Below are 13,818 nucleotides of genomic sequence, written 5' to 3'. Positions count from 1 at the left end.
TGCTCTGGGGACGAAGGCTGCCTTGTTGCGAGGTGCACTATGGAGAGACCCCCTTCCCAAAGGGGTGAGGCTGCCCTCCCATGAACAGCCCTTGAGGAAGTGAAGCATTCATCCGACAGCCCAGGAGGCACACCGGCTCATCCCTAACCGTGCGAGCGAGCTGGGCAGGGCTTTCTGCCCGTTCCCGTCAAACTGCCTGCAGCTTTGTGAAGGATCCAGAGCCAGAGACCCCACTAAGCCAGGCCCAGCTTCCTGGCTGAAACTGTGAGGTTATCCACGTGCTGTGTAAATCACTGAGTTGTGGAGTATTTGCAACACAGCAATAGATAACGAATACAGCTATCATCACTGCCTTAAAATCTTCAACATCCTACTGCTCTTCAGAGAAAGATGAAGACCAGAAGCTCAGCTTGACTTGCAAAGTCCTGTAGGGTCCGCTTCCAACCTGCCCTTCCAGCCTCACCCCCACATCGCTGTCACCGGTCCTGCAGCTCCCCACCCACGCCGCGCTCCCAACAGCTCCAAGACACTCTGCTTGGTCACTGATTACTTCACCTTGTACACAGTAGGCGCTCAAGAAACATCTGTTACACGAAGGAACCTTGACATCTTCTGCAAAGATCAAATGTCTTCATTTCTTTTTTGATCTCTTCATGCTCACGAAGCACGGAAATAATCACAAAGCAGAAATATGCCTTTGAAATAGGCTTTCGTGTTTGAAATATGCTTTCGAAAGGGGAAGTTAAATAATCTTAATTTGATCTCAAGTTAGAATACTACACCACTCAAGAAGCGGGCTGCACACCTATAATAGATGAGACCCTGAAACGGTAACAAAAAACCAGACATTGCTTCTTGCAAGTAGGAAGTTTATAAATCTTTAGCTATATTCTATGAGAGAGCTATTAAGGGAAACTTGCAAGCCAGCATGAAGCTGAGCTGAAATCAATTTCTTAAACAGGAGATTGGATTTGTCACTGGGAACAGGGTCACTGTGCACCTTGTCTTACAGGAATCTACTGCCAAGCTGAAACAGTAAATAACTATTTAATAGTTATGTAACTATTAAATAGTTATTTACTATTTCAGTAAATAACTGAGGAATTTGGCACTTTTCATACTGCACCAATAAGAAATGAGATGCACACATCATTAAAGCTACTCAGGAATAGACCTAGTCAGAAGGAAAATTACTCAAAAAGTTCTATTTTGCCACTTTAAATTTTTCATGAGGGTTTAGATGCCTTTTGGTCTCACATAAGGATCAAAGAAATATGTTTTCAGGAAGAAAGTGTTCATTGCTTTGCTGCCTAGAGAAAAAGCAAAGCTCAGGTATCGAAGACACACTCTGTGATCTTCAGGGAAGGTCTCGCTCGTCTTAGGGGAAAGACCCTGAGAGTCGTGGCATGAAGGTTTTCAGTATCTTCTCTTTATCTCTTCATAATGGCCAGTCCTGGGAGGCCGGTTTCTTAGAAACTCCATCTAGCGGTTTAAAATTAAACAAACTTGGTCAGCCTTCTTGGCTTCTGGAACCAGGAGACACAAGGCTTCAAGTGTCTGGTGAAAAATAATGAAGTCTTTTGTCTTGTCTGAGTGAGGAAATTCTCCATTATGCAGGCATATGTAATCCCTTTATCCCTGCTCCCTGGAGGAGAATTACAGTGGGGCATTTTCCTTTTCCCAGTTGGGGTTAATGTGATGCCCTCTCTACCTTTGAAAGTAAAACAAGCCTAGGACCCCTGAGGATGATTCAAATGTGGGAATATTCTTCAGCAAACACACATTCCCAGTTGCAAAAATATTACCCCTGGTTTCTTGCCAAGGCTTTGAAAAAAACATATGAAAGATTGACTCTTTTTTTTCCTTCTTCTCTGCATTGCCTTTGTGCTGCGGAATTTCAATTGCCCCTTATATGACAGCCATATATTTGTATAAAATCTTTTATGGAGGTTGAGGGGAGAGAATCATGTCTTAAGAAACTGTCTCTATTTTTCTTGACATTTCTCCATCTAAAATATTTTAAAATTGGCCCAAAGGTGATGGTTCTAAGAGAGATCTTGGAGCTTTATTAGCCTTTAAACACCACTAGTTGTTTATAGAAACAGCAGCAGGGGGTCCTCGGTTTCTTTCTTCTCCGTCTCCACATTTTCTTTCTTAATGTTCCAGAACGAGGGTGTGGGAAAAGCCTGTACCTTCTGTAACGAAAGAGAGAGGCCTGTGAGTCTTCAAATTATTTTCATCCGTTATAGAAAACTTAGATTACACGACGATACTATCTGGTATTAAACGTAATTACCATCTAAAGGAACAGCGGTGTAGCTTTGCAGGACACTAAATTTGAGGGATTTGACTCAAATCTTGAGCTTTATCAGATGTGGTTAATATAATGTAATACATCAACAGACAATAGGAAGATAGTCCTTTAGTGGTAATTATGTAAAACTATGGCTGTAGAACTGGGTAAGAGAACAGATGATAAGTGTTTCCTGGAAGGGGCTCTTACCTGCCTCCATGTAAGTGACAACGTGATCCTCGAAAGCAGGGGCCCAGTGAGGCTAATAGGTGAGCGCCTCTGTACCGGTCTCTTGCTGCGATGAGGGAATAGCTGCGTTTTTACCCCAGTAGGTAACCTGCTCCTTTGTGAATCAACCCAGTCCTGAGTACGGCTCTTCATAGCAACAGTGAATTAGCTCCTTCCAATCTTGTGTTTTTCATGAAAATGTTTTCATACGTAGACATGTAAATACACCAACAACCAGAACCTCTTGTACACTGAAAAATGAAAGAAGCCTTACGTCTTATCACACGTAGATACCATACATGAAAAAGAAAGTGACCTCACGGGAAACCCATGCTTTTAGTGCATCTATCCAAATTCAGCAAATAAAAGGTCTGAAACCCCACACCATTCACGGGGGTTCGAATTTAGTAATCCTGCTATGGACTCAGAAAAATGTCAATTACAGTGCAAAGGCTGAACTTTTTATTATAACAAAAGTGAAATTTTCCAAATGTTGCATAAACCGTATGAACCGATTTTTCTAGAGATATGTATTCTCCTATATTGTTTACTACTTGACCCCTCAATGAAAAAATAGTAAAAGAAAAACCTGTTCAAAATATCTCCTTGAATTTGTTAGGTAAAATTTAATAGCAGCTCTCCTAACCCATAGTGCTATTAAATCACTTCGGGGGCTTACCTAAAAATAATCTACAAATCATATACTATGTCAATGAAATATATATATATATATATATATATATATATGTATTTTTTTTTTTTTATTGGGGTACACGGGCTTCTCACTGTTGTGGCCTCTCCCGTTGCGGAGCACAGGCTCCGGACGCGCAGGCTCAGCGGCCATGGCTCACAGGCCCAGCCGCTCTGCGGCATGTGGGATCTTCCCGGACTGGGGTACAAACCCATGTCCCCTGCATCGGCAGGCAGACTCTCAACCACTGCGCCACCAGGGAAGCCCAGTGAAATATATTTTGATTACCACAAATCAGGTACTACCTAGGAAAACATCTTTAGAATATATTATTTTCCTACGTAAGGTCACGGAGGTTGACTAGACTTCTTTGTGGTGATCATTTCATAATATATACAAATCCCCAGGAATCATTATGCTGCACATCTGAAACTAATATATGTTATATGTTAATTGTAGCTCAATAAAACAAATTTTTTCTAGAGTTCAAGGAAAGGAAATTTGGTTGTTGAAAGCAAAAAAAAAAAAGAATATAATTATTTTGTTTCAATTAAGTTACATTTCGCCTCCTTGAAACTTTCACCGTTTTATGTTTTATTCAGATGCATGTATCCACAGATCTTATTGCCTCAGTTTATTGTTCTCTGAATACACTTAATTTCCATCCATCTACTTAGTCTTTATATCTCCAAATGGTCTTGCAAACAATCTACAAGAGTTTTTAAGTATCGGAAAAATCTTAATAAGGAAAATCAACAATTACGCAGCCTTAATAGAGTCACAGATAAATATTTACAATAATATTTAAACTAAATATTTGATTAATATTTAATGATTTACTAGTAATATATTCATACTAATAATCTAGGTATTTATATCTATAAATACAGTAAATACATTAATAAATATTTAATAAATCAGATAGTAGTAATAGTTAATTAATAATGGCCTATTAATGCCCAATACTCTCTTTTCTTAAAACTTCAGGTTATTCTTGCCACTGGCCATAAAAATTTGACCCAGTCTCAGCCTCCTCCTCGTCCTCAGGGTCTTCCCGTGCATCCCCTCCCACGGCTGGAGCACATCTCACTGAGCAGTTGGCAAGTCTGGCCCCGGGTTCTGGGGATGCTGCGCATGCCTTGCTAGCTGTGCCCAGAATGCAGAGCTGCAGAGAACTCCCACGACCTTATCAAAAATTGCTGAATTGCGGCGCTAATGGACAAAACAATCGTTTGAAAAGGAGAACTTGCCCCAAGGAAAAAAGCAGAGCGGGTAAGGGGCCTGTGCTCTGCATCGTGAAGCGCTCTTAGACTCCCCGGTAATGTGCCCACTTCAGAGACCTGGCAGCTTGTGTCTAGACAAGAGAGGACAGATAAGAATGAACAGGCTCTTTGCCCTTTCCTCAAATTCCTCTGCTCACACAGCTAATGAAGTGCGCAGGAGCAGGTGGCCCTCGGAGGGAATCTTTGGGATTTAACTTGAATTCCTTCCTCTAGAAAACTCCTGTGATCTCCTCGGTCTCTTCAACATCAGGTTCACCATATCTTCCAGGGGAATATGACTTAGATGCTCACATCCCAGAGAAGAGCCCAGACGTCAGTTCATCTGTCCTAGACCCTGGGGAGAGAGCGCTGGGAGAACTGGGGCCTCGAAGAGGCCAGTGGACCAAGAGAAACACCCTCATTGAGCCCACAGCCCATGAAGGACCACCCCCAGCTAAGCCCTCATCCACCCCGAAGTTACGGAGCGCCAAAGGGATGTGCACACCGAAGGTTCCAGGCAGGTATTACAACCCACGCAGAAGATGATGCTATGCTTGTCTCAGCCCCAGCGGTCACGGATCTACCCGTGGTGCCCACGACGGCAGTTACAGCTTCTGTCCAGCTGCTCCCCTGCCCTGATCACCAGCTGTTCGTAGCCAATGATCTTGATTTAAATCCCACTCACCGTCACTCTCCCAGCTGCCAAGTCCATCAGGCTTGTCTTTACCGACACCTGTGACCCCCCACCTCTCCCTTTGCTGGTTTCCCCTGCGAGATGCTGACCTCTACCTGTTTGACTAGGCTTCCTGCCAAAGCCTCTGTAGGCCGCCCGCTTCTGAGATAGGACTGTTTGATTTCCTGGTGCAGCCAAGCAGAATGGAGAACTTGACAACTGCCCTTAGGGCACTACGGCAACCACAGTTCTCCAAGCCCGGGACTTCCCGCCAGCCATCGGGGATGCCAACCTTGGCTGAGGAATCTATGTTGTTAGTTCGGGACTATATCCACCAATAAGTAACCAGCAAATGATTTAAACAAATGATCTGATGATACCTTGAAGATGTTAGCCAGCCTAGCAAGGCTTAACTGAGTGTAAAGCTGCAGCAGATAGACTGCTTCCAGCTGGGTAAGCAAGAACCTTGGAATCAACCTGGAAAAAGAGTGCACCGATGTATCAAAAGCATTTTATGCGCCTCAGATCTAGTCTCTGCTGGGCAACAGTGGAGATTCTGCACCACGCCCTTGAGGACCAGCTTTGAAAGGTAACTGTCAATTGCCTGCCTCTCAGGGGCAACTGTGGGTCTCCCCTAACTTATTGCCAATAATGAAAAATCACTACAGATACCAACGCGTTTAATCCTCTCCTATAAGGCAGGGGTTATAAATTTATAGATCCCATTTAACAGATGAGAAAACGGAGGTGCAGAGACATTAAGTAACTTGCCCAATGTCAAACATCCACGAAGTGATGGAGCCAGAATTATAACTCAGTTTGGCTACTGAGTTGCCAAGTGAGTACTTGATACACATGCTCACTTAACTCCTATGAGGTCACCTATAGCCCTACTTGGCAGACGGAGGAGCTGAGCCTTCCCAAGAGTCACTGCTACTCAGGGCACTTAAAGCCAAGTGTGGTTGGCTGCAGATCCTGTCCTCTTTCCATGTCTACTACACCGACACAGCATATTCTATGTGACTGGACCTGGGATAGGAATGAGGCGCCCTTTGTAGGTCAGTGTCAAGAAGGGCACAAAATTCCAGGCCAGAAATATATGTATTTGTAATCAATAAAAATGACTGTCTTAAAACGATGAGAAAAACTCACCAAGCATATGTCATTATATATATATTTAATTTTTTAATAGTAGCATTCAACTAAATTCAAAACATTATTAATTAAGTGTGTGGCAAGGAAAATTATGTCATCGATCCAAATATCAGAATATAAATATCATACCAGACTGAGCATTCAAAAAGATTATAAAGATCCATCCTAGCTAATGAGATGCTGATGGCAAACTACAAAAGGATGGCGCTTTCTAAAATAATGTAAAATGTTTAATTATTTTATTCTGACATTTCTCTATGTATTCAGCCTAGCAGGAATGATAATGTATTTTTGTTCAATTTCAGGGCTCAAATTAGAGAAATCTCAGTAGAGGGAGTGATGCTTTTGAAACGCACTGCTCTTTGTTTTGATTTCATCTGATGTGATGTAAAGGTCACTGCCTTTTGAAGGAAGCTTTCTTTAGTGGAGCTGAATGGTGCAGATGAAGTCAAAATAAGAGTGAATTTAATAGCAGCCCTGGATTTTATCATTTAGGTGGTGGGCCATCCTCTCTCACGATGCTCTCCAGATAAGTCTGGCCCATTAGTGCCAAATGAGTCACCTGCATTTAAGCTTGCGACACTATTCTCAAGTTCTGTAAAAATGCCCTACTTGTGTTTCTCATCAAAAGTGTTCCCATATGGGCTTCCCTGGTGGTGCAGTGGTTGGGAGTCCACCTGCCGATGCAGGGGACACGGGTTCATGCCCCGGTCCGGGAAGATCCCACATGCCGCGGAGTGGCTAGGCCCGTGAGCCGTGGCCGCTGGGCCTGCACGTCCGGAGCCTGTGCTCTGCGGCGCGAGAGGCCACAACAGTGAGAGGCCCGCGTACCGAAAAAAAAAAAAAGTGTTCCCATATATATCCAGAAGTTCATTTCAATTTTCAAAGCAGACAATTAATTTCAAAAAATAAGTACAAGAATACAAATTAAACATGATTATGTGTAGAAATCATTTGTGGACTTGAACTTCCTGTTCATAGGGAGGTATATAGCACACTCTTCGCTGGAATAATGCCGACCCTGTTTCAAATGAAAGGTGGATATTTGGAAATGTGGGTCCCCTGAGAATTGAGCCCCCTGGTAACCCCACAGCTTAATTATCAATACTGAGAATCAAGACTGCTCCATCAACATGACTTGAATATTCATTCCAGGAAATGAATGTCCAGGAACTTAAGGCCTTAACCATAAGTACTTTCATTGTTAGCTTCAGGAACTTTCCAAAAATCCACTCATCCGAGCTATAGAGTAACGGGCCATTTCCTTTCTCTAGACGACAACAGGTCATCCACTGGACAAACCAGTCACGTCAGATTAACTGGTTCTCATCAAGACTCGGGCCAAGACACTGCCCAGGTAGGCATCAATCCTAAATATTTTAAGAATGCTGTTTCTAAAAATTAGTTGTATTTATTTTTTAAAGGTAATACATATATATGGTTAAAAATTCAAAAGGCATAGAGTAGAACAGATTTCTGGAGTAGAGATGGCAGCCCAGAGTCACCATTTATTTTCCCTCTTCTCAGAATCACCCCAAATCAAGAAGGTAAGTGAAAATCAGAAGTGCAAACTCCATCTCAATGGCTGATGACTGAACTGTCATGCCGTAGAGGGTGGAAAGAGCCCTGAAGGCGGTGGAGAGATGAAGGTGTGTCACCTCTTCCTGTCCCCACCCTGGGGGCTGCCCTCCCCCGAGCAGTAATGGTTACCTGTTGATAATAACAAGTACTTGTTACTTGTATGTCCTGAAGAGTCCTAAACTTTTTTTTTTTTTTTAAATTGAGGTGTAACTGACATATGACATTAGTTTCAGGTATACAACGTAATGATTCAGTATTCGTACATACTGCAAAATGACCTAAACTGTTATTTGAAGAATTCTGCCCAATCTCAACCAGACCTCCCCACTAAAAACACTTAAACTCAAACCCCCAACCTTATGAATATCCACCCCTGACCTATCCCTTCTGAGACATTATTAAGACCACTGAACTGGTAGTTTCCCTCACATAATAAATATTAACATTTCACTTTGCTTCATCAACAGATAATTCAGATGACCTTTTGGGGCAGTCTACACCACAAAGGCAGATGAGAAAACAGAGGCTCAGATAAGTGAGTAGCTTAAGGTTATAGAAAAGCAGAGCCAGACGCTGGTCCAGGCCTCCTACCACTCAGTCCAGTATCCTGTGTTACACCTGGGGGACCCTGAAGGTCATCTCCTCCAAGCTTTAAATTTAAATAATTTCCCTGTTTATACAACAGTCCTCCAGATACCTTACATCTGGGATGTGTTTTGTATTATTTTCCCCAAATATTTGTTATTTTTTAAGAAGTTATTTCTAAGACACTAATATGTGACTAATGCCCGCCAGTGATGGACTTGCCCAAACGTTCCAGCTCAGGTCTTCTTTGCATGCCTCCCGGGGGAGGAACCTCTTAGATGAAACTAAAGACTATAAGTCTATGAAAACAAAACACTTAGGAAAACCAAGAGTGACAGGAACAAGTCTCCATCGGGCCTCCCTTTTGTGTCAAGGCAGCCCCATCCATTAAGGTATCGAGTCTGCACCTCCTGGTCTTAAAGTTCTTTCCTTCTTCCAAAGCCTCCTTTCAAAATGCAGATGGTCAAGGGAGAGGCAACTTCTCCCCAAGCTTTACTGAGGTATAACTGACAAATAACATGTGTACATTTAAGGTGTACAACACGATTTGTTATTCATATATATTGTGAAATGAGTACCACAATAAAGTTAATTAACACGTCCCTCTCCTCACTGTTTTTTGTACTGTTTTTGTGTTTGTGTGTGTGTGTGTGTGGTGAGCACACAAGATCTACTCTCTTAGCAAATTTTAAGTATACAATCCAATATTATTAACTTCAGTCACCATGCTGGACATTAGATCCCCAGAACTTAAAACTGGAAACGTGTATCCTTTGACCAACATCTCCGCATCTCTCCTACCTCCCAGCTCCTGGCAATCCCCTATCTCCTCTCTGTTTCTAGGAGTTTGACTTTGTTTTTAGATTCCACATGTAAGTGACATCATATAGTATTTGTCTTTCCGCTTCTAAGTCACCTGGCAGAACTTCCTTAACAGAGAGAAGGGGGAGGCCTGGGGGAGGAGAGGGTCGGTGGGAGCACGGAGACCCTGGGAGAGTGCTGGAAACCTTCCTTCCTCTCCAATTTGTGTAGGGCTATTTGAACCAGTGGCCCCAGGTGACTGTAAATGTTTCCCTTTTCAATTTCTCTTCTCCTCTCTTTTTTTTTCACTTTTAGTTGTTGTTGTTGTTTCTGCTCAGGTACTCATAAATTTTCTCTTTTTTTTTTTTGCGGTACGCGGGCCTCTCACTGTTGTGGCCTCTCCCGTTGCGGAGCACAGGCTCCGGACGCGCAGGCTCAGCAGCCATGGCTCACGGGCCCAGCCGCTCCGCAGCATGTGGGATCCTCCCAGACCGGGGCACGAACCCGCGTCTCCTGCATCGGCAGGCGGACTCCCAACCACTGCGCCACCAGGGAAGCCCATAAATTTTCTCTTTTTAAAACCACTTCTGTACTTTTAAAAATCAACAACTAAATGTTCCACTCATAATGTCAATTAGCAGTAAAGGATGTATTTTCTAGCATTATTGCATATGTGCTTTAATATAACTTTGAGAAAATATTGGGGAGTCTCATCCATCCAATCCATTCAATGTTATGACCCTGCGCACCCACAAAGTTAGTTTTTATTGCCAAACCAATCAGCAAATCTGTCAGAAGTCTGCTTGTTATTTTTCAATTCAAATAACATGTTAACACAGGTCCTTGTGACATCCATGTATTGCTAAGGCCTAACTCTAAGGCAGATGAATTCTTGGAAGGAAGTTTTCCAAAAATCTGTCGCTTGGATGGACAATAAGGTGCTGCCGATGGGGCCCTTGTTCTGGGAAAGCCATGCGGGAACAGTCCCTGTGTTTGGCCACCCAGAGGACTGGACATCTCAGATCAGTGAACCCTAGAGCTTCACCTTTCTTCTGGGTGAATGGGAGCACCACCTTTCTTTTGTAAACTGGGAGAAGGTGAGTAGGAAAGGTGGTGGAAAAGGGAAAGTGGAAGAGCAAGTTTAAGAAAGAGTTCACAGGAAAGGGGTGTATGGAGGTCACCTCCTTCCAAGGGTCCCTGTCTGCCTCTGCTCTGAAGGTCTCTGGGAACCTCTAGGGCAGCTTCTGGAAACTTATTCTGGGCAGGTCAGTAAGGTCACTTGATTCCTGATTTGGCAGGTAGACTCTGGATATTAGGATCTCCTCGTGGGTGGTTTCTGGTTCCTGGGGGTGAACCAGAAATCCAGCACCCAGCTCATGACCTGTTTTGTGTGAGCAGGGAGAGTCTTCAAGACCCTAGGGACCGACTGTGCCATGAACGTGTCTAGTACAATTCCAGCTGGATAAAGAACCTGGAGGACCACGTAGTGTTTGAGGCCAGCCTCGTGGTGTTATCTGATGGTAACGCCAGGATTGAGCCAGTTGGAAGCAAACTGAAGTTGGTTCACAGGTGGTTATATTTGCTTAGAAGCTCTCCTTTCTCTATTTCAATGAGACCCTTCAGTTTCATCTCATTATATTCTTCGGTGATAATATCTAAGCCCCAGAAATATTTATTCTCGTCTCATAGAAGGGACTCCAACACACACTCAACTGTATGCATGAATCGTCAGCCGACATAAAGAATAAATACACAGAATCCTGTCTCGATGAGTTAGGATTGTTTCTGGCACACAAATTTCAGGTAGTGTTACAAAGTCAAAATAGTTTCTCAAATCATATCTATTAGCCTTATTTCCTCATTCCAGTTATCCAAGTTCTAGTGACAGAGATTCTGGCAAAATGCTTTCACGACTACTCTTAATAACTCAGGTGGAGTAGAAGGGAATCAAACTCCTTCCCTTTAGCACAGTTTGGACAGGGCTTCCTCCTATGAATTTATCTATTCACCTTGTCAGCCATTCCACCTCCAGCTCCAATATTTAGGTGTATTTCTTATACATGTCTATGTAATACAGGAACCAATAAATTATATTCCAAATACTTATGCATTTTTATATTGATCATGTTACTTTATATTAAAACATAGTCTTATAAAATACCCTTAAGTAGCTAGCTTCATTTTCCTTTCTGATACTTCAAGGCAGATTTTAGAAAGTAGCATTAAAATTATGTGCTTATGCTTATTTTATAAGCATTCTAAAATGGATATGCTTTTGATTCTCATAGATTTTAAATATATTTATTTTTAATAATTAAAAAGCTTTCCCTTTTACCATTTTTCCCTTAGATTGTGATTTGTCTTTTAGAGATCACAAAAGACAAAATTTGTAAAAATAAAAGTTATTTTCATCTTTCTGTAAATGTTTATACTTATAATTTATGTTTAAGTGCATGAAAGAGAAAAAATGGCTGGTTTAGCTAATAAAATATTACTTTTTCAGGAGAGACGTTAATGATGTGTTTGACATTATTTTTAAGTACATAGTTACCCAAACCTACTCTGTAGCAGAAAGTATATATTGATGCTCAGAAAATTAGTTCATTATTTTAAAAAAAGCTCCTTTTTGCTTAACTTAATCCTATTTGTATTTAAATATGTATCAGTGTTAAACGATGTTACCTTAAAATTTTAGTGACTGCGGTCTCCTTTTCTAGAAGGTTCCTTGCCCTGATGCTGAAGACAGACTTGCGAAGCTGTAAAATCATGAGTGGGACTTTAGTTTCAGAATGTAAAGGGGAAAGGGAGGAGATATGGGGATATACGTATACGTATAGCTGATTCACTTTGTTATAAAGCAGAAACTAACACACCATTGTAAAGCAATTATACTCCAATAAAGATGTTAAAAAAAAGAAAAAGAGTGTAAAGGGGAAATATACTGACAAATCATTACACACACAAAACAGATAACACTATGAAAACAATACACATGAATTTTTTCATCATATGATTGATTCTATCGTTTAATTTTAATTTCTACCTTTACTTTTATTTGAATAGAACTGCAAACAAGCTTGTGAGGCCACGTGTCACAGCTGTGGGGGCGACACACTGGCTATGCTCATTGGTAGTAATGTCTCCTTACATCCGAATAGGGTTTTCAGTTTCCAAAGAATTTAATGTTGCAATGACTACTGGACCCTTATTGCCGTCGTTTAGTAAAATGTTGTCTAATCCACATTACATCTGATTCTGGGACCCAATACTAATCTGAATGATGAGTTTAAGAATTGTTTTGCCTATAGACATAGAGACAAATGAGACCAACTTTCAAGGTTTCTTCCTCCTTGGTGACAATGAAATTAACCCAGGAAAAAGGACTAAGAAAAAAAAATCCTGGAGGCTGGCTACAAACCAGAAGATAGACTCCACAGACTCAGCTCTGTCCTGCTTGATAGTTACAGAAGTAAGATTGGTGACAGGTGTACAGGGATCCAGGGTGGGCAGGAAAAGGGCAGAGAAAGAAGAGAGAGACAACACCAGCCTGGGAAGATTCAAGAACTAGGAAGTGTAGCTGCAGACCTCAGATACTTGGACAATGTCCCGTTCATTTTGATCAACAGATTAGACTAGATTTCCTGAGCACTTAGTATGATTTTAGTGACTACTGGAGAGACATAAGATTATCAGTAAGAGGCAGGGTGCAACAGCTAGTAAAATGCTAGGTGCTATGCCCCATAGAAAAGATAAGCGGGGCTGTAGGGCTCTGCGTCGGGGAGAATTAGGTGTGTCTCAAATAGTTAGCAAAGACTTGATTGAAGAAGAAGTCCTATTGGGCCTTGAAGGATAGTTAAGATTTCTACAAGCGAAGGAAGCAGTGGGTGAAGGACTAAAGCTGGACATGTGCACAGGGCAGATTAACTTGGTGCAAACTCCCTGTGCAAGTGCTGAGCTAGGCGGTCCTTTAAGCAAGGAGAATGGAGGAAACACTTTCAAACAAAGTTGAGGGAGGAAAATCGAGCAGGAGACAGAATAACTCTGTATTCAGAAAAAACAGACCATCCAGTTTCTCTTGAACAAGAGATGGGTAACTTGAGGTACAAAGTCACAGAGCTCCAATCTGCAAACAAACCTATAAACGAATGCTAGAATGTCAACCTATGTGGCCATATTGCCACAGCTGGGAAAGTGCTGGTCATCACACCACAGCTGACAACCTACATAGCATCACCACTAGCAAGAGAACTTTCCTATTTCACAGCAAATCTGTAATGAAGGGAAGGATCACTGCACACACTGGCCACTTCCCTCACGTGAGGACAGGCGGTGCACTCTTTTGTTTCCAATAATGAAAAACTGAGCTGGTTTCATTATTCACTAGAACTCTTGGGAGAATAAATTAATGTGTAGATAAGGAAACCAGAGTGGAAGTCATTTTTTTCCTTTTTGAAATTATATTTTCAGGGTAACACACAAAAGGCTGTTTGCCATGATCGAATCATGAAACTTTCTTACATCTTCTCTCCTCTGCTGACGCGTGACTTTG

At 41.9% G+C, this 13,818-nt stretch overlaps 1 protein-coding gene across 4 annotated transcripts in view; it reads right to left on the bottom strand.

The window, feature by feature from the left end:
• NALCN (sodium leak channel, non-selective) overlaps positions 1-13,818 on the bottom strand; it is a gene marked incomplete at both ends in the record, with an annotated part of 256,682 nt that overhangs the window by 66,166 nt on the left and 176,698 nt on the right. For all 4 annotated transcript variants that reach the window (XM_079721892.1, XM_079721889.1, XM_079721890.1 and 1 more), the window contains one exon: positions 11,952-12,025. In XM_079721892.1, coding sequence (XP_079578018.1) covers positions 11,952-12,025 — 74 coding nt within the window. The remainder of the gene's footprint in view (positions 1-11,951; positions 12,026-13,818) is intronic.

Source organism: Hyperoodon ampullatus (assembly GCF_949752795.1).
Source record: "Hyperoodon ampullatus genome assembly, chromosome: 16".
Classification (NCBI taxonomy): Eukaryota; Metazoa; Chordata; class Mammalia; order Artiodactyla; family Ziphiidae; genus Hyperoodon; species Hyperoodon ampullatus.
The sequence above is the reverse complement of the archived record's forward strand: the minus strand, read 5'-3'. Positions and strand labels throughout refer to the sequence as shown.